At 56.2% G+C, this 22,266-nt stretch overlaps 1 protein-coding gene across 1 annotated transcript; it reads left to right on the forward strand.

The window, feature by feature from the left end:
* The first annotated feature begins 3,832 nt into the window (after positions 1-3,832).
* SLC5A5 (solute carrier family 5 member 5) lies at positions 3,833-21,220 on the forward strand. Its single transcript, XM_038383951.2, has 16 exons — positions 3,833-4,892; positions 5,134-7,516; positions 9,679-9,744; positions 10,183-10,234; positions 10,768-10,835; positions 11,259-11,413; positions 11,941-12,081; positions 14,163-14,292; positions 14,910-14,998; positions 15,515-15,627; positions 15,914-15,984; positions 16,783-16,869; positions 17,190-17,395; positions 18,083-18,186; positions 19,078-19,193; positions 19,702-21,220. Exons 2-16 carry the CDS (start codon positions 7,145-7,147, stop codon positions 19,915-19,917), a joined length of 1,986 nt encoding a protein of 661 aa, XP_038239879.1. The 5' UTR covers positions 3,833-4,892; positions 5,134-7,144; the 3' UTR covers positions 19,918-21,220.
* The last annotated feature ends 1,046 nt before the right edge of the window (positions 21,221-22,266 follow it).

The following is a 22,266-nucleotide window of genomic DNA, read 5'->3' on the forward strand; positions in this document are numbered from 1 at the left end:
AGTTGCTCCAGGACTGAGGTCCGGCTGCTATGAGAATACAAATAGTATCAAAAGGCTGAGGCTTATGACTAAGAATAGACGCCCTTTGCAGAAATGGTTCCTGCTCCTCAGTCTAAATTTCCCCTTTCTTTACCGCGTCCCATTCTTCCGTCTGTCAACACCCACTAAACTCCCTCACCTACCTTCAAATATTTGATCACTTAGGGGTCAGGTTCATCCTTCATCTAACTCTGCTGCAATCCAGAGAGCTGCCCAAGGGATTTGTTTGGCCCTCACCTTGAGTCATAATTGAACTGTGTATTTATCTTGAAACCTTTTCCCTCTTAGTTCCCTGTGTGAACAGACCAGCTAAGCCCCTGGAATATCACTGCACCCATCCAAAGCACACACAGGAGACAACCACCAATTGTGCTGGAGGAATGAGGAACCGGCTTGTAGTTTCTCTTTGGTAATGGAGAGCCTGCTTGCATGTCTTCAGTTGCTTCCAGAGCTCAGAGAGCTTTGGTGGTGAAAAGCAGCATTTAAAGGGCTTGGGGCAGAGACAGGTGCATTGTCCAGTTCAGCTGCTGGACTCTGTTGCTGTCATTTGGAGCCGGGGTAAACATATGCGCGACCATTGCCTGCTTTTACAAACTCCCACCTCCAACAGCAAGACTACGCTCGCTGAGCTGGGACCGGAACTCAGCAGGCCTGAGTCTCGGATCTCGTCTCCAACCACTAGCCCATGTTCCCTGCCAGAAACAAACCCAGGAGTCCTGACTCCCTGTTCCCTCAATTAACCACAAGCCAGCATCCCTCCCCACCAGTCTGTTGTTATAGTCTAGATCAGTGATTCTCAAGCTATCTGACATGGGGGACCAGCATTTTTTTTTTTCCAATGTGCGCGCAGACCGACAGCCGATGGCTTGCGGACTGGCACTGGTCTGCGGACCACCACTTTGAGTAGCACTGGTCTAGAGTTCCTCCAGGAAGTGGTGACCCTCCAGACCCATCGGCTTTGTGGTCTGTTGGGACACAACATTACTTCCCCGCCCCCGGGCACGGTGACAGTGTTTGCTCTGCAAAGACCTGCCGGCGTCTTGTAAAATCACACTTCCACCCCGGGCACCCTGCTCCTGAACGCAGGCAGCCCTGCTGATTAAGGAACATAGTTTTTCCCTCTACCACATGACAAGGATTTGGCAAGCAGTAAGGTTGGCTCCCCAGCGTATTTCCTGCTACAGGAGCATTTCTATGTTCCCTTTGTGGTCAGACAGCGATAATTACACAAACAGCCCTTCCATGCAAATACCTGAGAATCCCACCTGACGCAGTGAGGCACACCCAACAATAGGGCCGGCTTATCAGCAGAATGTTCTGCACATATTGGCTTTGTGGTCAAGTCCTGTTGTTTGCAGCAATGTGTGGTATCTGCCAAGGCCATCATAAGTAGGGTGGCTAGCATTGTATTTTGGAAATAAGGGACTGTTTTCTTAGCACCCCTGTCCCACCCCCCTCTTGATATTATTATCATAGTTATTAGTATTAGCTCTCTTGCTGATAATAGCTCACCTTACCTGATCACTCTGGTTACAGTGTGTATGGTAACACCCATTGTTTCGTGTTCTCTATGTATATAAATCTCCCCACTGTATTTTCCACTGAATGCATCCGATGAAGTGAGCTGTAGCTCATGAAACCTTATGCTCAAATAAATTTATTAATTTTATGTTGACAAAAGTCCTCCTTTTCTTTTTGCGGATACAGACTAACACGGCTGCTACTCTGAAACCTTAGGCTAGAAGCAATCCTTTGAAACAGGAGGCGCTTATTTCAGAAAATGAGGATGGCCACCGTGCAGCCAGGCTCCCACACAGCTCGCATTCCAGCATTGTCTCTCTCGTTTACCAGACAACATACCTATGCAGCCCCCAGGGACAGCTAACATACCCTTACACTGCAAAAAGAGCAAGTGCAAAGTACCAGATGTTGGTGTTGGAGCTTCAAAAATTTGCCAGCCACAAAGGAAGCTAGACAAACGCAGAGAGGAAATAAGGTGTACGTTTTTAACAGTGAGGGTAATTAACTAATGGAGCAACTTACCCAGGGCTGTGGTGGATTCTCTACCACTGGCCATTTGTAAATCAAGAGTGGATGTTTTCCTAAGAGAACGGGATTAATTCAGGGAAATCCTGTGACCTGTGATATGGAGAAGAGCCGACTAGATGATCACAATGAGCTCTTTGGGCTTTGGAGTCTATGTACTCTTAGGAAGTGTGTGTCACCAACTAGGGGGCGTGGGATGCGTGCGGCACTGGCTCCAGGCTCGGGAGATAGGGCAGGGGAGTCCCACATCCTGAGGCACAGCTCAGACACTGTGAGCCTGGGGCTGTACCCTAGCAATCCAGAGCACGGGACCAGTGACCTGGCTCTGCCAGGACCTGGCTAACTTAGAGCCGGGGAGATTCAGCAGCCAGATCCACTCTCAGCAGACAGGTCACATCCTGAGGGGGCCAGGGCCAGGTTGTGGCAAATAGCCTGGGGCACATTCAAATCTTAAGGCTGTAGCCTCAGGTGGGTAAGACTCGTTATCCCTGTTCTACAGAGGGGGAAATGGACTTGCCCAAGGTTAGACAGGGAGTCTGTGCCCAATCCCCCGGCTCTGCCACCTGCATTTGGAGTCAGGCGAAGCAGTAACCAGGAACTCATGCATTTGGCAGACGTAAACCCAGTCTTGAGGGACTGGCTTGGTTGGCACATCTGCAGGGAAACAAACCTGTCCTTCCCCAGCTGCGTGTGTCTGGGAGGGGCTGGCATGATGCCACAGCACATTCAGCACCATCAACATCTCCTTGCACAACGAGACACATGTCGAGCTGCTACAGTCTTCATGCCCCACAGCCCTAAGGGAGGGATGGGCAGAACTGACATTGCACCTGCCCTCCAGGATGAAAGATGCAAAAGTATTTACAGCCTCTGCAGATTTTGCCAGCATGAAGCCATTCCCTGCCAAACCTCGCTGCTGAAATGCATCCACTTTTGGGGTGGCACCAGCTAAGGGACCTCAGCAGCCCTGGAGGACAGGCAGTGAATAAAGAGCCTGCATCCAGCTGAAGCCACAGGGGAGGTGTAGGGAGGCAGAATGTAACCACACCAGCTGGAATGGGCTTCTGTTACTCAGGGACACTCTCTTCCCGTTTCTCCGATAATTGCAGATTTCTAGGTTCTGTGTTTCTGTAGATTGGGGTAATGCAGCCTCCCCCCACTTCCCAGATTGATATTCCCAGCTGGACGACAGAGCTAATGCGCCTGCATGGAGGGTAGTGTGTTGCCAAAGATGAGGAGCCAGGGCCCATTCGCCTGCAAATGTTTTTCAATAGCTGTTAATATCTTGGCCCTCCAGAGAGTAAGTGTCCCATTGTCTGACGCTTGGCTGCAGCTGGAGCTGTGGACTCAGCGCCGGGCACGCAGACAAAGATGCAGGAGTGATTTTGTGCTGCTAAAAATAGATGTTGGAATCAATGACACAGATTTGGGAGGCTCCTGAGGGGCTGGGAAGGTGCTGAGTTCATCAGAGCAGCTCCAGGGACAGGCTGTGGCAAGGTGGAAGGTTATTTAAAAAGGAAATAAAGTAGGGAATTTCTGCACCTAATTCTCAAAGCGGCTTAGGCTGCTCTGACAACATAAAGGGGTGTAAACACCATCCCTGAGCATCTTCCATCTGTGACGGGGGCCTTCCTGCTCGCAGCTCCTGGCGTAGGGGATATGCCGGGTGTGTGGCCAGAATGCATTGCACTACAACAAGTCTCTGCTCCCTAGGGCCATGGGATGCAGAATGTAAGTTAGACCAGCCCCGGTCTGCTCTAAGTTACACTGCAGGCTGGGGAGGGCCCTGCTCAGGCCCGGAATGCAAAGTGGCTTAAAGCCACCTTAAACCACCCACTCCACCTCTGTCCCCAGCAGAGGAGCCAAGTAACTAGGCACCTAGCGCCCTGCCTCAGCACTGGCATTTATGAAATCAAAGGGGCCAAGCGGGAGCAGAAAGGGTTAATCACTGAGCTGCTTACACGTGCTTATCCGAAAGCTGGGCTGGTGTCTTTGCACAGACAAGGCCTTTGGGTTGCTCCTTGCTGCGAGGTTAACCCAGACTCCCTGACCTCTTCAGAGTCCAAACACAGATAACAGCTCTCCAGTGACTTTTAAAATCTTTCTCTCTCTCTCTCTCCCTTTTCACCCAGTTTTGCTGTGGCTACCATGAGGCCAGACCCAGATCTGATCAGGAAAACCCCCCGTGAGTGAAAACACCTCTAAAAAGGGACAGGTGCCTGGTGTCTCAAAGCGAAGGGCCCGACAGAGGCAGTGATGGGAGGGGGGATGGAGGGATAGATGGACTGTCACAGGGGAGGGCCTGGAAGGCTTATAATGAGAGCTGGTTGGGAAATGGGTATTTGTCACAGGAATATTTGGCTTTTTATGGAAATTTTTTTAAAAATAGGCCAAAAAAACTGGAGAGAAAAAAAAAAGTATAAACATCAAATTTGTGACAAAACCTGAAAAGTTCCAAGGAGAGCAGCTGCTTCCCCAGAGAACTTTCATCTCACCAAAACCCCCCAGTTCTCGGTATAAATTAGGACAGGAAATTTTCACCCAGTCCTGCTTATTCTGCCTGCACAGTGGTGGCTGCGGAGGGGCCAGCCAGGGAGTCCACGGTCTTGTGCGAGTTGCACCACCGGCACTTTGGAAGTGCTTGAGCCATTGCCCTGCCCTGACATAATCCACCAAGGCGCTGCCCGTGAAAATGCCCAGGCAAAGTGCAGGGCAACATCCCTGTAGAAACTGCCCTGTCCACGGCTGGAGTTGCTCCTTGGATGGACACTCGCTGTGATGAAAATCTTGGATTCAAGGGCTGGTCAGTTTCCGTCTCTCTCTCTAGTCAAAAGAAAAGGAGGACTTGTGGCACCTTAGAGACTAACAAATTTATTTGAACATAAGCTTTCGTGAGCTACAGTGGAAACTGAATGCATCCGATGAAGTGAGCTGTAGCTCACAAAAGCTTATGCTCAAATACATTTGTTAGTCTCTAAGGTGCCACAAGTCCTCCTTTTCTTTTTGCGGATACAGACTAACACGGCTGCTACTCTGAAATCTCTCTAGTCAGTTTCACGCTCTGGCTTTGCATGGAGCTGCACCAGGCTGCTGGGTTTCCTCTCTGCTCCCTCCTCGTTGAGTGTGCCTGTCTCTCTTTCCACACCCCCCAACCCTCACATTTGACTGGGATTTACTGTGGGGTGAAGGGAGGGGTGACATTTTGTCTCCTTCTCCCTTGGGGTGCAGTTGCGCAGCACGCCCCTGATATCCATGATCAGACAGGGAGCACCCATGGTCACTCAGTACCTCTCTGCCTGCGCTAAGGCATTGCAAGCAGAGCTTTGGGCCCCGGGCCTTGGCCCTGTAGGATTGGTGGTGCAGGAGCTTCACTGGGGAGGCAGGCAGCCAATGGGCCTTTGGGGCATCATCCATCGCTGCTCGCGGCCTGCTGAGGCTGTGAGCGTGTGTCCCTCAGAGCCTGATGGAGTTGTACAGCTGTGTGGAGGGAGTGGGGAGCTCTCTGCTCCCTTCTCCAGTGGCAGCGTTTTGCAGCCCTGTTCAGAAAAGCTGTAAATCACTGCACCAGTGCAAGGTGGTGGGGAGTCACTGGATTCTTTTTTCCACCCACTTATTCGGCTCTTCTCTCCTCTCCTCCATCCTGAGATCCCTTACCAGGAAGCACCTGACACTTACTGCTGAGAACCAGCCCCAATCCCCTGGCAGGTCCCTTCACTAATTGCATGCTCTCCACCTTTGGTGAGAAAGCTGTGACTGCCAGTCATTGCTCATAACCTGTCACCCCGCCCTGGGCCCTGGGCTGGAAAGTGCCTTTAAAAACTTCCTCCTGACAACTTCCACCTGCTCTCTTAGCCCCAGCACTGAAAGGGTGCTTGGCGTTGGACACACACTCCTTTAGCCAAGCCTGGATGACCTTGGTCTCCCATCAAATAAATCAACACCCCTCTGAGAAACTCTAAGCAGCCTCCTCCCTTATCGCAGACCTGCTGGCTAAGTGACTTTAGAAAAACGCTCACAGCCCGGAGCTGCCCAGGTAGACTAAGAAGCTGCTTCATCCCAAAGGGGGCCTGGATTGCCAAGGAGTCTCCCAGGACATCCCAGCTCCTGCTGGCAGCAAACTATTTTCCCCTGTCCTGCTCTTGTTTTCCTAGCAGTTTAGTGGGGTTTGATGTAGTTATTTATTTATCTGCTTATGAAATTTGCTGTGAAACAAGGCTTTTAGGAATCTTATATCTATTTTAAACACAGGGGAACATTTTGCTGAGCACAGCAAAGGTTTGGAACCTGCTGCCTTTTGATCTTCTCACCTGTATCAATTTCATCGATTGCTCCTTTTTAAAATTTTTTAAGCTGGGTATTTTCTTTCTCATGCCATCACCTTTTGGCTTTCCAGGCACTCGGGGGAAAGTGCTGAGTGTTGGCATTGTTCTGAATAGACAAAACAGGTTTGGTTTAGTTTTTTGATTAGCCTCAATTGGACTTGCTTTAATTTCTAACCATGTGTTTTAAAATATTGACGTTCTCGTCAGTTTCAGTTTGTAAAATATTTTGATTTTTCAGAAAGGATCCAGGCCAGATGTTTTTGTTTGTTTAAAAAATATTTGTCGTCCCCCCCACTGATACTGACACCGTGAACATAGAGACTTTTCTGCCGTGTGGGTCTCTGTAAGTCCTGGATCCAAACTGTGAATTTCAGTTTCTGAAACACTTTGATTTTCATACACAATTTGCTGTTTTTGTTGGTTTAAATAATTATTATTTGTTCCCTTCTCCCACAGTGAAATTCACTTGGTTAATTGTAGTGGGTTTTTTTTTTTTTTACAGCCCTTTGCTGCCTAACTGTGTGTCTATTTCTGTCTGTCTGTGGCCCTATCTAGGCGCTTTCCAAACTGCCCCTGCTTTGCTACCGAAGCTCTTGGGTGGCTGTGTTGGGCCAGCAAGTTACGGCACAGGGTCCCGTTGCAGGCCCAGCTGTTGATTTGCTTGTGGGGGGGATCTTGTGGGGCTGAGGTCTGTGCGTGTCTGAGGCGGGGACGTTGCTCGGATAGCAGCTGGCTCGATGTCCCAGGTGGGCAGCATGGAGGTTTTTATGCCAGATATGCTAACATTCAGCCTCTGGGACTACGGAGTATTTGGTCTGATGCTCCTGATCTCCACGGGGATTGGGCTTTTCTACGCCCTCTCCAAAGGCGGGCAGAAGACCAGCGACGACTTCTTCACCGGGGGGCGCCAGATGTCGGCCGTGCCTGTGGGGCTCTCGCTTTCCGCCAGCTTCATGTCGGCCATCCAGGTGCTGGGTGTGCCGGCAGAGGCCTACCGCTACGGCATCAAGTTCCTGTGGATGTGCCTGGGGCAGGTGCTCAACACCCTGCTCACCGCCTACCTCTTCCTGCCCGTCTTCTACCGCCTGGGGCTGACCAGCACCTACGAGGTAAGGGAGCCTGGCGGGACACAGGAGAGAGGCTTGGGCAGACACGTGTCCAACTTCCCAGGTGGCTTCCCTGCGGGTGGGTGTGTTCAGGGTTTGCTCAGTGCTCGTGAATTTGAGGGGCTGCTAGGATTGGCCAAAGGCATTTATGGGGCAGCAGGAGCTGGGCAACCTTCCTCTACACAGGAACACTGCTCTGGTGGTGCCCCTCAATCCCAACCCGCAGCCCCCTGCTAGCCCAGCCCTGTGGCTCTGTTAAGCACATTCTCCTAGTTGCTGAGTGGGAAAGGTCAGGAATCCTGCTCTCCGCTGGCCATCCAGAGTCTTATCATTAATAAACACCATGGATAACAGGAGCTGATAAATCCACTGTCCCCAGATCTCAGGATTCAAGGGTGGGGGTGGGACGGTGCCCCCTGGGATCACAGTATTTCCCTTTCCTCCTTCAGCCTGAGAGGCAGGCTTGTCTCATAGTAAGACTCAGGACGCCTGGGTTCTATTCCATGCTCAGGGACGGATATGGTTAGAACAGGGGACTAGGAGTCCAGTGTCTGTGAGCGCCAAATGCCTGGCCCAGGAGAGCAGCTGCCTGGATTCCTGGCCCTGCTATTATCCCTGACAAACTCCAGGGCTCCTCACTGGGCTTCCAGGCAGTGCAGCTGCTGGGTCCCACAAAGGAGCCTCGCTGCCGGGGCCTTGGTGGGGAGAGAGCTGAGGTCAGGCAGTGCATGCTCCCTCAAAGGGCTGGGGAAGGATGCGGGGGCAATGATCGCCTTTCAGAGCTGGGTGGGGGCAGATCGCAGCTTCCCCAGAGCCTGGAGCTCTCTGGCTGCCTGTCTCTAGCTATGTGAGGTCGCTCAGTGCTCTGGGTGCTTTATTCTGTGTCTGGTTCCCACTGGCTGAGCATAACAACCAAAGCTTTCCCACGCCCTGCTCAGATTCTGTCTGGGAAGCTCAGCCCTTAAAGGCCCAGTCCCCAGTATCACAAATGCCTCGTCTGAAGCCCTGGCATGGATTCCTGCTCTTGGCTCACTGGAGCATGTGCTGGGACGTGTGTTAGCTGCGTCTCTGAGTGGTGTTAACAGCGCGTCCCTGGAGGGGAGGCATTAGCGAGCCATGCAGTGACGCGCAAGGAGGAGAGCTGGAGCCACCTGCAAGGGGCAGCGATCTCTGTGGAATCTGAGCTCTGCCAGCTCCTATGCTGGCTGGGGACTCGGGAGATCTGGGAGTTCCTGGCTCTGCCCTAGACCCCCTTCCTCTCCTGGTGCCTCAGTTTCCCCTCTGTCCAATGAGGCTGACGTCACACCCCTGCCTTGCTGGGGAGCTGTGAGGATAAATGCATTAAAGGCAGGGTGGGGGGAGCAGGCGGGCCCCTAGTTCTAGTCCTCGAGTGCTGCTTCCACAGAATAGCTAAGGAGGAATTTGGGTGCCCAGTTACCATGAAAATGAATGGGATCTGGGAGCCTGAATCCCACTCTATGCCTTTAGCCAAGCTCCCGGGACTGGCTCATCTCCGGGACGGTCTCTCCCTAGTTATGCACATTTATGCTCCGAGGCCCGTTCACTGTGTGGTGGTGGAAAGGCGGCTGCTCTCCAGAGCTCCAGGGACCCCCCCTCTGTCCCACACACACACTGTCTGGCTGGTGAACCCATGGCGCCCTTGGGCTGCTAAGTCCCAGGGTGCTGGATCTGTGTACTGGAGCCCCTGAGCGGCCAGCGCTAATCTCATTGGAGGGGTCAGAGCCGTGGTTTGAACTTTGCTCCCTCTGACTTTGTTACCCTCCAAACCCAGCACTGCTGTAAATCTGGGGCGGGGGGGGGGCTGCTCTGCGAGGAGCAAAGGGGTTTGCAATTCTGCACCTGTGCAAGGTGTTGTGGGGGGCGGGGGGCTGCACCGACAGGCTGAGACAAACCATCACAAAGGAAGGAAATGGGTTAGATTGAGTCCCCTGAAGAACCAGACTCCTCCAAGACCCTCAGCAGCGGCTGGGGGCACCTGTCCCAGAGGGCTTGTGCTGGGGGTAGTCGGGCGAGAGGCTGGGGAGCAGCTCTGAGATGGGTTGGCTTCATGAGCCCCCTCCCGTGGAGGAGATGAGCAAAGAGGTCAGCAGCCCCCCCCCCACACACACTGTATTTCACCCCCTGCTCCCCATTCTCTCTTGCAGTACCTGGAGATGAGATTCAGCAGGAAGGTTCGTCTGTGTGGGACCATCCAGTACATCATTGCCACGGTGCGTGGTCCTGGGGTCCGGCTGGGGTGGAATGGCATATGTCTGGGGATGGGGGCTGCCCAGGCAGAGCGGTCTAAGTACAATGACGTGGTGGGGTCTGAGCTGACGCCTCTCCCGGCCTCAGCTAAAGGATCTGCTCCGCAGTGTGGCCTAGTGGGTAGGGCACAGAACTGGGAGCCAGAGCATGGGGGGGTCTAGCCTCACTCTAACGCCATGGGGCAGGTCGTGTCCCGCTGGGTGCCTTTGTCTGGGGGATGCCCACATGAACAGCATGAGGGTCAAGGGCTGGGCAACAGCTGGGCTTCCTCCAGACCCGATCCCCGTTGTCTGATTCCCCCCCCCCCACCCTGCCATCCCGCTGGGGGCTGAGCTCTTGCTGACGGGCTCTGAGTGCTCTGTGCTGACGGCGGGTTGGGGCACTCTTTGTTCCGCCTGCAGATGCTGTACACGGGGATAGTCATCTACGCCCCTGCGCTGATCCTCAACCAAGGTATGTCCCAGGCCCCCCGCGTGATTCCCGGTCTCAGGGTCCTCGGGCCAGTTCCTTTTGTCCTGGAGCGACGCCTGGAAAGGGGAACGTGCAAATAAAGGGGCCTGGCCGGTGTTCTTTAGTATCTCTCTTCCCATAGTGCCAGGTGCTGCCCTCTGGGTCCTGCCCCAATCGAAGCCCTTCCTCAATTCCCTTTGCTGTGGTTCCAGCGTCTTTGTCCTGCCAGCCCATGATTCCCGCTGGCCCCACTGACTCCCGTGGAGCTGTGGCCGCTGTACACCAGCTGGGGCTCTGGCCACATTGGCTTAGTAGGTCAATGCTGATTTACGCCAGCTGGGGATCCGTCCCGCTAGCTCTTGTGAGCGCCATCGCTGTCTGACAGGCTGCAAGCTTTGGCACTAGAGCCGACCCAGGCCCCGAAGTTCAGGGCGGGGGGGAATCGGGAGTTCTGTGCTGGGCCCGGTTCCCTGCGGGTCGCACGGCTGGGTCAGGGAATGTCTCCCCTTAGTTGACTGGCTTCTTCTTTGGTTTAGTGACAGGGCTGGATATCTGGGCGTCTCTTCTCTCCACTGGCGCCATCTGCACCTTCTACACCACCATAGTGAGTACCAGCCCCCTCCCCCTCCACTGCTGGCACGTGTTCGACTGGTTCCACTAGAGATCTCAGAAATCAGAGAGACGAGCAGGTGGGTGGGATGGGGCTTGCCTGGGATATCCTGGTGCTGTGTCCAATGCAAAGGGGCTTCCATCCTGTGCCCTGCAGGGCCCTTCCACAATCTGCTGGCAGGTCAAACCAGCGATGACATGAGGGGGAATATTAGCTCTCTGGGCCATGTCCCTTCCTGGCTTGGGATGGGTTAACCCTTGGGGCCGGGGCCCCAGCCCATGTAAATCAGTGTCACTGCATTGATGTCAACGGATCGGTGCTGTTTTGCTCCAGCCCAGGCTCTGGCCCCTGGGGGCTCTGTGATGTCACTTTGGTGCTGGCCGCCCAGGGCGCTGACCTCCTCTTCTCCCTCTGCAGGGTGGGATGAAGGCTGTCATCTGGACAGATGTGTTCCAGGTGTTAGTGATGCTGTCTGGGTTCATCGCCATCCTGATCCAGGGGACACTGCTTGTGGGCGGCCCTGGAGCAGCCCTGGAGATCGCATCCAACCACTCCAGGGTTAACCTGGTCGAGTAGGTGCCTTTCCCAGCATGGACCTTTCCCACCAGAAACCCACTAACTCTGAGCCACAGGACTCCTACCTCCAGATCCCACTCCCCTCCCAGGGCTGGGACGAGAACCCAGGAGTCCTGTTTCTCATCTCCCTGCTCTAACCGCTAGACCCCACTCCCCTCCCAGAGGTGTCCTTGCTGAGCAGGGCTGCTGTCTGCCCCAGGGTTTTCCCCCGCCAGTTTCCATTTTTAGTGGGGCGATTCTCTGGGCTGGCAGTCTGTGGGGGGGCCCTGTGGGATATTCCCACAGCAATGCGGTGTGACCCTTCCCGGCTATTCACTGTACCGTGATAGCACCGAAATGCCAGCCCGTTACTCTGGGATGTCCCAGCATGCCTGGGGTGGGAGGTGGAACTGCCAAGATGCCTGGGCCCCTCCCCCCAACCCCACACACTCACTTATGGGGCTGAGTAAACAGTCTGTGTTGGGAGACTCTCCCCCTGCATGACTAGCTTAGTCTGTGTCTCGCCCTCCCATTCTGTCTGCAGCTTCGACCCAGACCCCAGGAGCCGCTACACCTTCTGGACCTTCACCTTTGGGGGCACCCTGGTGTGGCTCTCCATGTACGGCGTGAACCAGGCCCAAGTCCAGCGATATGTGGCCTGCAAGACGGAGAATGAGGCAAAACTGTGAGTCCCCGCTGCTTAGGGAAGGGAAATTGAGGCAGGGTTTAACTTCCTAGGGAAGTGAGAGCCAAGCTGCTGGGGAACTCGGCACAGAGGGATGCAGGAAGCGGGACCCTGTTTGAGTCCCCTCACTGTGGCTGTGGCCAGTGCTGGAGGCTGAAGGGTTATGATCCAGTGTTGCCATGTAAAACTGCACTTACAGCGCTGGCAGGATTAGAACCCTTGATCGTCAGGTCTAACTGCACAAGCCTCTATCCCCTGACCTGTGCTGTTGCCTCCTGGCTGGCATGGGAAGGCCCAGGGTGCAGGCGGGACACAGGTGCCCTCGTCCCTCCTGATCCACCACTGTGCGGGGGGGACGATTTGTCTGGGGTTTATTGGCTTGTACATGCTACTATCTGCCCCGATGCCGGTATCTCTAATATCAACATGGCTGCTGCCACACAGCCTTCTGCGCCTTCCCCCTCCTCCTGTATGAGTCTATAGACACAAGCCATGATCCGTCAGGCACCGATAACCCACCCTGGCCTCCTCCAGTGCTCTGATAATGGCCAGGGGAAACTAGCTGCCCCACCCGGCTGGCTGTGCCAGCGCTGGGACCAGCCCGCCTGTACTTATCGGTGGCTGAGGTTGTGCCTGTTCCAAGAACCTCGTTTCATGCAGGGACAGAAAACCAGCAGAGATTAAAGCTCTTGGCTGCAGTGATATCTTGTGGCAGTGAGTTCCCCAGCCCATTGCAGTAAAGGATGAAATGTGACCATGGGGACTAGCTGGCTTGGGTGGAGCTTAGTGAGGAGCCACTTGAGTGATAGGGAAAGGAGGCGGGGGAGAGGCCTCAGGCCAGGGCTGAGGTTTGCATGGTGTGGGGCGGGAGCTGGGGGAGAGGAAACCTTCCCTGGAGTTTTGTCAGGCTCTGAGTGGAGAATGGTGGGGGATTGCGGAGAGGAAAGTGTCCCAGCTAACCAGGACTCGTGTGGAAGCCAAGAGGGGATTTCCCAGCCGGAGAGTCAGGGGAAGGATCCTTCCTGGCTCAAGGCAGCGGTCACAGAGTTAAGTAGGTCAGCACAGCGGCAGATGCTGCCAGGGAGCCAGGCTAGGGTATGGCTCTGCCAGGAAGTGGAGGTGGCTTTTGCTGAGTAATTGTGACCCTGCAGCTCTGGTTTGTTCCATAGACAGGTAGGATGTTCATTCCTCAGGTAGCTTTGTCCTATCCCGGGGCCTCCCAGGGACCAGGGCAGTGGCAGGAAGCCACCGATGAAGCCAGAGCCTGGAAGGCTACAAGTAGTTATCACCGATCTCTGGGGGAAGCAGGCACCAGTGACAGGAAACCGTTGTTCTTTGCAATGCCAGTTCCAGCCCCTGGGTTTCTATGGTCCCTGCAGCTGGGTCCTGTGTTAGAGGGGATCTCGCTGTGAGCCCCCCGGGCTGTGGGCCAAGCACTCTGGGATCACTCTGAGCTCTGCACAGCGTGGGGGCAGCCAAGGGACTCTGCCCGGTGTGGAGAGGGGAGGGCTCTCCTTTGAGGTCGGGATCCTGCCCTCGAGCTGGGGCACGTTTTGGGGAGAGCAAGCAGAGCCCTGTGCTGAGTAGGGCGAGGCTGGATACAGGCCTGATCTGCTGTGCCCAGGGCCTGACCTCCAGAGGTGCTGAGCCCCTGGGGCGCCCACTGACTTTAGCTGGCCTGGAGGGGCTCCGCCCCTCTGCAGGTCAGGCCTGGCGCATCTCAATCCAGGCTAGTGCCCCAAAGCAACAGGCTCTGTCTGGCAGTGTTGGCTCTAGTGTGACTTCTGGGTCAGGGTGAGGAGGGCACCTTGCTGGGGGGGCCCTACAGTGGAACCTCTGGGAGTTGGGCACCCACGTCCCATTGAAATGGGGCACCTCCATCCCAGCCTGAGGGTGTGGGAAGCTTGCCATGCCTTTGCCATGGGGGTGGGGGATGAACACAGACCACTGGAGCTGCTGAGCCAGCACGAACAGTGGATCTGTCCAAGCCTGGTGGAGGGGAAAGCCGGCTCCTGGCCGGACGTCACTGTGTGGTGTTGGCTCTGTCCTGGTTGTGATCTCTGCCGTCCGTGTGTTCGCAGTGCTCTGCTGGTCAATCAAGTGGGCCTCTTCTTCATCGTCTCCAGCGCGGTGGGCTGTGGCATTGTGATGTTTGTGCTCTACAAGGACTGCGATCCCCTCCTGGCCGGATACATCTCTGCCCCCGACCAGGTACCCACAGCCTGGCTGGCCTCCATCCCTGCTGCAGGGGAGCCCTGCTCTAGTGAACTGAGGGCTATTTGAGCAGCCATGGGGAACTGCCCTGTTAATGACCAAGGCAAGAGGCCAAACTGAGGGAGCTTGACAGGCCATCTGGTGAAGCCCCTGTGTGGATCGTTAATTCTTTAGAGGCTGTGGGCAGAGCACAGGCCTGGCAAGCAGGATACCTGGGTTCTTTCCCCAGTTCTGGGAGGGGACTATTCCCTAGTGGTTGGCGTGTAGAACTAGGAATCAGGACACCTGGGTTCTAGTCCTGGCTTGATCCGGGGTGGGTCCCTTTGCCTTTCTGTGCCTCAGTTTTCCTATCTATAAAGCAGGGCTGATGCTTTGCAAAGTGCTCCTGAGATAGGAGGTGCCATGCCCGGCACTCAATATTCTGCTGTTAGCCCACGTCTCTGGGGCATCCCCTTCTCTGCGTCCTTGTTGACGGGTTTAAGCTGCTTTCCAAGGGAGTTCTTTCCCTCGCCCCGCACCAGCTCTCCTTAGAAGAGGGGGTTTAGTCTCACTCTGGAATAACCCCTCCTCCCTGCCTCTGGCTCTTCTGAAACGTGGCCGTCTCCTCCCTGCAGTACATGCCCTACCTGGTCCTGGATATCTTTGAGAAGTACCCGGGCGTGCCCGGTCTCTTCCTGGCCTGCGCGTACAGCGGGACCCTCAGGTGAGGGGCAGAGCCCAGCTTCCCCAGCAACTCATCGCAATAGTGACTGTAGTCCTGGGCTCCGTTGAGGGCCCAGCTTATCCCACCCCCACCCTGCTCCCTTTTGTTATTTCACAGCTTAGAGCTGGCTCTGGGGTGGAGCTCGTCAGCTCTTTAACCCCCCCTCCCTCAAAGCCGTTTGGGACAGGAAGTGAGGAGAAAAGTCGCTGTGCCCAGCTGCAGCTAAAGGGGCAGTTCTGGGCCCAGACTGGGGTTGCCGGCACTGGGGGTGGATAGGACTGTGGGATAAGTGCCCCTAATCCTGTGGCACAGCGCCCCCTAGCCGCGTGCTGGGGCATGAGCACTGACCCCGCAGGGAGCACACCCTCCACTCCTCCCTCCACATCACGTTCCTGTTGGTCTCCCATCCAAATCTCCCCCGGGCCCCACCCCACCTAGCCTGGGAGACCGGAGGATGACAGTCCCGTCGGCCTGGCATGCATGACTCTCCTCTGCTCCTGCCCCGTCTCTCCCCAGCACGGCGTCCACCAGCATCAATGCCATGGCAGCTGTCACTGTGGAAGACCTGGTCAAGCCCAACATGCCCTCCCTGTCGCCGCAGAAACTCACCCTCATCTCTAAGGGACTCTGTAAGTGTGGGGCTGGAGGGAGGGGGCGGGGGGATCCTTGCATTTGGTATGCATGGCGATGGGGCTGTGGCAACGTTCGGCATTCGGCTGCCCGGGTCCTCCGCCTCGGGGTGCATTTCACCCTGGCTGCTTAGCGCTCCATGGCTAAAGGGGGGACACATCAAAGAGACCCACTCCCCAGCCCCAAGCTGCTCCCCGCACTCCCACCATGCCTCAGCCCCCTGCAGAGGGTGGGTCCGATGCGGCTGCTTCCCTGGCCTGAAGCTGTTTTTTCTCCATCCCACAGCGTTGATCTATGGCACCTCCTGCATCACAGTGGCTGCCTTGTCTTCCCTGCTGGGAGGCGGTGTGCTGCAGGTAAGCTTCCCCCCGCCCCTCCAGATGGTGCCACGCTCCAGGGTGCTGGTTCGAAATCCACAGGCTTTGTCCCTGGGCCCCGTCCAACATCCACTGCACTGGGTCCCCTTGCTCCAGCTCATTTCACGTGAGTCATGGAAGAGCTGTTGAGGTGGCAATGACGTAGGGGTCTGCCAGCCAAGGGCTCTGTACACTGTCGCCCACCCCCTGGCCCTATGCTCCTCCACCCCATCTGCTGCAGAGCATCAACCGTTCCATCTGAAGTCAACGGAGCCTCTGAAAATCAAGTTCCAGGCATCTCCCACTGGGATTCCAAAACTAGAAGCTTCCCAAAGTTTGGGAAAACTTTGGAACTGTGTCGGCACCGGTGATGAATATATTGGTGCCAACACTCTGGAGTTTGGGATCATGGCTCTCAGGTGCTCCCCAGCGGCAGGATCCCACAGCAGCTGTTGGGCTGCAGCTACGTAGCCTGGGGATGGATCAAGTTGGAACTCAAGTGCATGAGGTTTTTAAGGCAGGACAGACCCATGACTCCTGGCCAGACCCCCCTGAAGGGAGCTGGTCAAAACCCACCCATCCTTTCCCACTTTTCTGAACAGAAAACAGAAATGTCCACAAACCCAACTTTTATTTTGTGATGTTGGGGGGGGGGAAATCACTTTTGGTTGTCCATGAAAATGGAAATTCTCTCCCAAAAATTCCCCTTTGTTGAAAAATCTATTTTTCATTTAAAAAAAAAAGTTGAGATGGGAAAGTCTATCCTGGTTGACCCACACCCCATCTCCATCTCTCCAGGGTTCCTTCACCGTCATGGGAGTGATGAGCGGCCCTTTGCTTGGAGCCTTCATCCTTGGGATGTTCATACCCGTTTGCAACACAGTCGTAAGTCACTGCCACGGTGTGGGGTGGGGGGAAGGAGACTGCTTCAGTGCATCAGAATTGGGGAGCTGGTGCTCGGCTTGGCTCTGGAGCAAAGGGAGTGGGAGATCAGGGGCATCTGTGGGCTGTAGGTGGGGTGTGGGCTGCCAGCTGCTTTGTTCGACTCCAGCTGCCGGTGCCTGTCTCCGGTTGCTCCCGAGAGACCTGGAAGATGCTAGCCCTAGAAGCAGGTACCCGGCTATGTGTGCAGAGATGCCCGAGAGCCGTGGGGGATGTCTATTGCCCAGGCTTTGGCTGAAACCTTGTTTTTTTTCTGCTTCTAGGGGGTTTTTGCAGGCTTGGGGACTGGTTTTGTCCTCTCCTTCTGGGTGGCAGTGGGGGGCACCATCTATCCACCCAGTGAGGACACCATGGGAGTGCTGCCTTACTACGGAGACCTGTGCCCACTCTACAACGCTACCGAGGGGATCAACAGCACCATTGTCCTGGGACCCCTGCCTCCGCGGAACGTCTCTGCACCCTTGGAAAGGTGAGGCCGGGAATGAGGGAACCAATCCAGCAGGGGCTGAATATTCCCAGGGCTGGGAATTGCCTGGATCGGAGGCTGACCCAGGAAAGAGATGAGGGCCAGCCCGCAAGCGTACCTGTAGGTCTGAACTCTCCCAGAGCTTGGAGGTGCGCTGAGCTGAGGGGTCGGTTCAGAGCCATTGACAGAGTTGCTCCCTGACCCTGGGCAGCAGTGCATGGGTGGAGAGCTCTGACAGGGGCTTGGCTGCATGCTGTCTGTGATGGCTCTGGTCCAGGACTTGGGAAGATCGGGTAAATAAACCAACAAAATATGGGACACTGATTTCTCCTTCTGCAAAGCCCTAACCTCATCAGATGGGCAACTCTGTTATTGGCAGTATTTGTATTTCGCACTGATAGCGTGATAGGACCTACAGACTTCAGGCTTGTTGGGTTCACAGTGTGAGGCTCAGCCCTGTCCCGAAGACGTTCCCTTCTACGAGCCCAGAGGTCACAGGGGGCTGAGCCAGGCCGGTGGGCTGCGGGAAGGCAGGGCAACCAATATAATAGGGGGTGAGCAAGTCTCAGCCTTGGTGACCCCCAGGAATAGAACCTCCCTTGACCAGCCTAGATGTACCTGGTCGTGGTTTTCTTTAGCCAATCACGATATCATTCCCTCTGCTTCATTACGATGTCTCTTCCTTCGCAGGCCGGCCATTGCCGATGACTTCTACGCCATGTCCTACCTCTACTATGGGGCTTTGGGGACGCTGTCCACTGTGGTGGGGGGAGTGCTGATAAGTTACCTGGCAGGTAATGCCAGCTGCAAGATGCCAGCCCAGCCAGCGGGCAGCGGTGCCATATGTTGGGCTGGTCCCTGGCATCCCATGGACCTTGGGACTGGGTGGAGGGCAGGAGAGAGCGGGGCAGATTTGTATGATCTAGTGAGAATGTGGCACTGGTGCAAAGGGCCAGACAAGCCTCCAGGACGCGTGGCACCCACAGCTCAGGGGCGGTGAAGGAGCAGCTTCCTCCATGGGCTGTCCCAGCCATGGCCTCTTGTGGTAACCGGATAGTTCAGTGTCTGTGGCCAGTTCAGTCCTTGGCCTCTCTGCGGAGCCTGCCGACGAGTGACAATACCACGGACACATGTCCACGGGGAGCTGGGCTGATCCCCCCCCCAATTCGTGTCCCGTAGCCCAGCCAGCATTCGGACAGCAGCAGCTGTCACCACTGGCAGCCTACGAAGGATAGAATCTCTGTCCCATCATCCCCACGACTGGACCCAGCTCCCACGCACGGAGAGGGTCAAATGAGCTTCTCCTGGAGACTAGCAGAGTGTGGAAGCTCTGGGACAGCGACCTGACTGCAGGCCCCCACCAGAGGAGGGAGGATATTCTTGAGATTAAACTTTGGGAGGGGGAGTCAGGACTCCTGGGTTCCATTCCCAGCTCTGTCATGGACCTGGCATGTGACCTTGGGCAAGTCTGGGGTCTCTGTGCCTCAGTTTCCCCATCAGTGACGTGGGGAGAATGCTCCCTGGCCTCATCGGCAGGTGATTCAGCGTCCGCCAGGGTGGAGGGCGTCGGAGGTGGGCGAAGACTGGCACAGGCACTGCTCTGCCCTGTTCCATGGGGTCTTGTTTAGCCAGAGTTGTCATTAGACAGGGACTTTACCCATCCGTTTTTCATTGTTTTTTGGTAGGTCCTACCAAGAGGAGCCAGATGTCCCAGGGGGTGCTCTGGTGGGACATTATCAAGGAGAAGTCTTCGCTCTCCCCAGAGGGTGGGAAAAACCCCTTTGAGGACAGTGTGACCAAGGTAACAGAGTCAGAGTGGGGCCTGGTGCTCGGGGGAGGGCAGGAAGGTTCTTTCTCCCTGTTCCCTGCCAAGTTTCCTCCAGCCCAGTTTGCAGCCCGGTGGCAGCCTGGGCATCTCTGGGCAAAACCGCACTTCAGTGCAAAGCAGGGAGCCAGCATGGCCTTGGCCAAACACCAGAGCCGGGCGTTTCCAGCAGGGACCCTCCGCCTGTCATGCAGGGTGTCTGCCCCGGGTGTCCCCAGGGCTCACTTCAGGGGAGACAGCTTTCGCATGGTCTGCCTGGATTGGGGGGCTGAGAGCGGGGTCGCTTCCCCCCCAGGAGCTGGGCAGAGTGTGGCACTCGTGGCACAGGGCACAGCCGGTTTGCTGGTCGGGCTGGTGATGCTGCAGTGGCCGGGCAGCCCGTGCTGGGCAGGAGGCTCGCGCTGGACACATAATGGGGGGAGCATTTTCCAGTGTCTGCCCCCACGTCAGCCCCGCCTCCTCCATCTCCGCTCTCCCCCCGCAGGACTCAGGGGACTCCCCCACTCTGCAGAAGAAGCTGTTCAGCTCCTCCACGTTCCTGCTGGCAGGGCTCACGGGCAGCGAGGAGGCCGACCGGGCGCTGCTGGCGAAGCAGGTGGAGGCGGGCGCCCCCTTGCAGTGCGACTCCGAGGAGTTCCTCTGGCTCTGCCACCCTGTCGACACCAGCTGCTGCCACCTGCTGCGAGAGACCAACGTCTAGGGCTGGGCAGCGCCGCTGAGCTGCGGGCCAAAGGGGAGGCTGCGCTGGGTTCAACCAGCCCCAGAGCCGGCGTGCGGGGACGGGAATGAATCCAGCCCCCACCCCAGTGAGGGAGCAATGGACAGAGCAGCCCTGGGCTGGCCAACCCCCTCCACGTTCGCCCAGCAAGGACATTCTGGGGGGAGTATTACAGCACCCCCCACCCTGCACCATCCCCCTCCAGGGGGTGCCCGTGGCTCTGACTGGCCGGGCAGAGGCTGACATGGCAAAGCGGCTGCATGAAGTTACCTGGAAGCTGCATGCGCCAGCCAGCCAGGCAAAGCCACACGGAGGGACCAAGCTGCAGCCGGTGCTGAGCCCTGTGGCTGTGACAGAGCAGGGCCTTGTCTAGAGCTGCCCAGCCCCTCCTGGCTGCTAACATAGCGACAGATGGAGCCCTGGGATTTAGGTCGGTGATTTATGGGGAAACTGAGGCAGGGAGCAAGCAAGGGGCTTGGCAAGTTGGAGAAAGGGCCGTGGAAAGAACCCTGGAGTCCTGTGCTGAGCACCAGAGCTGCGCTCGCCACATCTGCTATGTAAAGGGCACTGGGGGGAGAGCCCCACGCCGCCTGCCCCTCCATTCTGAATCCCCGTCCCAGGCTGCCCGCGCCCTCACCTCTGCACCTGGCAGGGGATCGTCTGTGCTGTGGGTCCAATAAACCCCAGCTAGACCAACCCCCATCTAAATTCTGCCTGCGGCCCCCGAGCCAGGACCAGCTTCTCTGCCCCCGGTCCCATTGCTGCAGCATCCGGCAGCTGAAGCCACCCGGCACTAAGTACCACATCAGCTCATTTTAACCGGTGTGGGGAATGGTGTGGGGCAGGGTTAGGCTGAGCTCTGGGGGACAGATGGGGTCAGGTCAGCTCTGCCCTGGCCTCTTGGGCCAGCAATTAGGCTGCATCCCCAGCTGCGGTAAGCAGGCACTAGCCCCGCCAATGTCCCGATTTCCAGGTCCCTAATTTTCAGGCTCAGGCCCGACCTAGGGTTTTCAGGGAGTGTTTGGGGTTAATAGTGTCTCGCTCCAGGCACCCTCTGGCAGCATATCGGCGTGGCTTCGAGACTCCAGCTTCTTGATAACTCCTCTGTACTTTATCAACCCAGCGCAGACGGTACCTGCTCACGAAATAGCTTATCTGCCCACTGTCTATCTTATCGGGGGCACACAAGCGCCTGTTGACTGTAAACACCTTGCTCTAATAAAGATTGGGAAGGAAATAATTTGTGTGTGTGTGTAAATGGGGGTGGGATGGGGGGGGAATGCTGATTCTAGCCAGAGCGGGGCCAAGGAAATCCTTATGGGGAAGGGCTTGTGGCTGATCCTGAGGGCTGCTCCTAAGTGCTAGGAGATCTCATGGGTCAGGCCCCAATAGGCAGCAGGGTCCCTTTGCACCAGGCCCAGACACAGGGGGAGAGACAGCCACTGCCACAAGGCACTTACAAGTGAGAGGAAGGAAGCATTGTTACCCCCAATTTACAGCTAGGGAAACTGAGGCAGATGCAGGGACTCATCCAAGGTCACCCACCAGAGCAAGGAAGTGAACCTAGATCTCCGGAGTCCTGGCTCAGGGGTATCAGCCGCCCTGCTTACTCACAGCTGTTGTCTACGCTGAGGCCTGGCCTGCTCTAGCCCCTGCTGTGTGCAGATGGGATTTTCCTGAGCCTCTTTAGAGACAAAACCTGGATACAGGTGGCAGGTTTGGTCCCCCTCTGGGCCTGTCCTGGGCCATACTGATGCCTAGATGTAAAGCTCAGTAAAGGGTTCAAACAGCCAGCAGCTGGCCCCAATCCCCTCCCTGCTGGTTCTGTGTCCCCTCTGCTGCGGTTCCATCCTGAGGAGCCCTGGCTTTTAGCTAGCACCCAGTCCCCTGCACCCCGACTCCTGGTGTTTCCCGGCCAGGGCTGAGGGCAGAATGCCTCCTGGGCGGTGCAGCTCCGGCGGAGGGAGAGACATCGCATTAAGGCCCCTTGGCAAGGCCCCAGTTCTGGGCTGGCTGGGGGCCATGGCGTAATACAGGTGGCTGGCTGATCTCAGTTACAGTCACGCACCTGGGCTGCCCATCTAGCTGAGGCTCTTCTGTGGCCCCCTTTAACACAACATCTGGGCACTTTGCCATCCTCAGGGTGTTTGTCCTTGCAGTGCCCCTGGGAGGCAGGCCAGTGTTCAGATGGGGAAACTGAGGCCCAAAGATGAAGCAAGCTATCCACAGACTCTCTTGCACAGCAAGGAGTTGAACCCAGGTCCCCCAGGTCAGAGAAACAGGCTGTAACCCCACTACACTGTCTTCTGCTTCCTAGAATGGCTCAGAAAT

The sequence above is a fragment of the Dermochelys coriacea genome, chromosome 25 (assembly GCF_009764565.3).
Source record: "Dermochelys coriacea isolate rDerCor1 chromosome 25, rDerCor1.pri.v4, whole genome shotgun sequence".
Lineage (NCBI taxonomy): Eukaryota > Metazoa > Chordata > Testudines > Dermochelyidae > Dermochelys > Dermochelys coriacea.

Bases quoted from the DNA above. Each gene is read 5' to 3' on its own strand.
- SLC5A5 (XM_038383951.2), top strand. From the start codon at position 7,145: ATGTCCCAGGTGGGCAGCATGGAGGTTTTTATGCCAGATATGCTAACA. The intron at 10,235-10,767 runs GTATGTCCCAGG...TCTTTGGTTTAG, and splicing joins TGCGCTGATCCTCAACCAAG to TGACAGGGCTGGATATCTGG. The intron at 19,194-19,701 runs GTAACAGAGTCA...CTCCCCCCGCAG, and splicing joins TTGAGGACAGTGTGACCAAG to GACTCAGGGGACTCCCCCAC.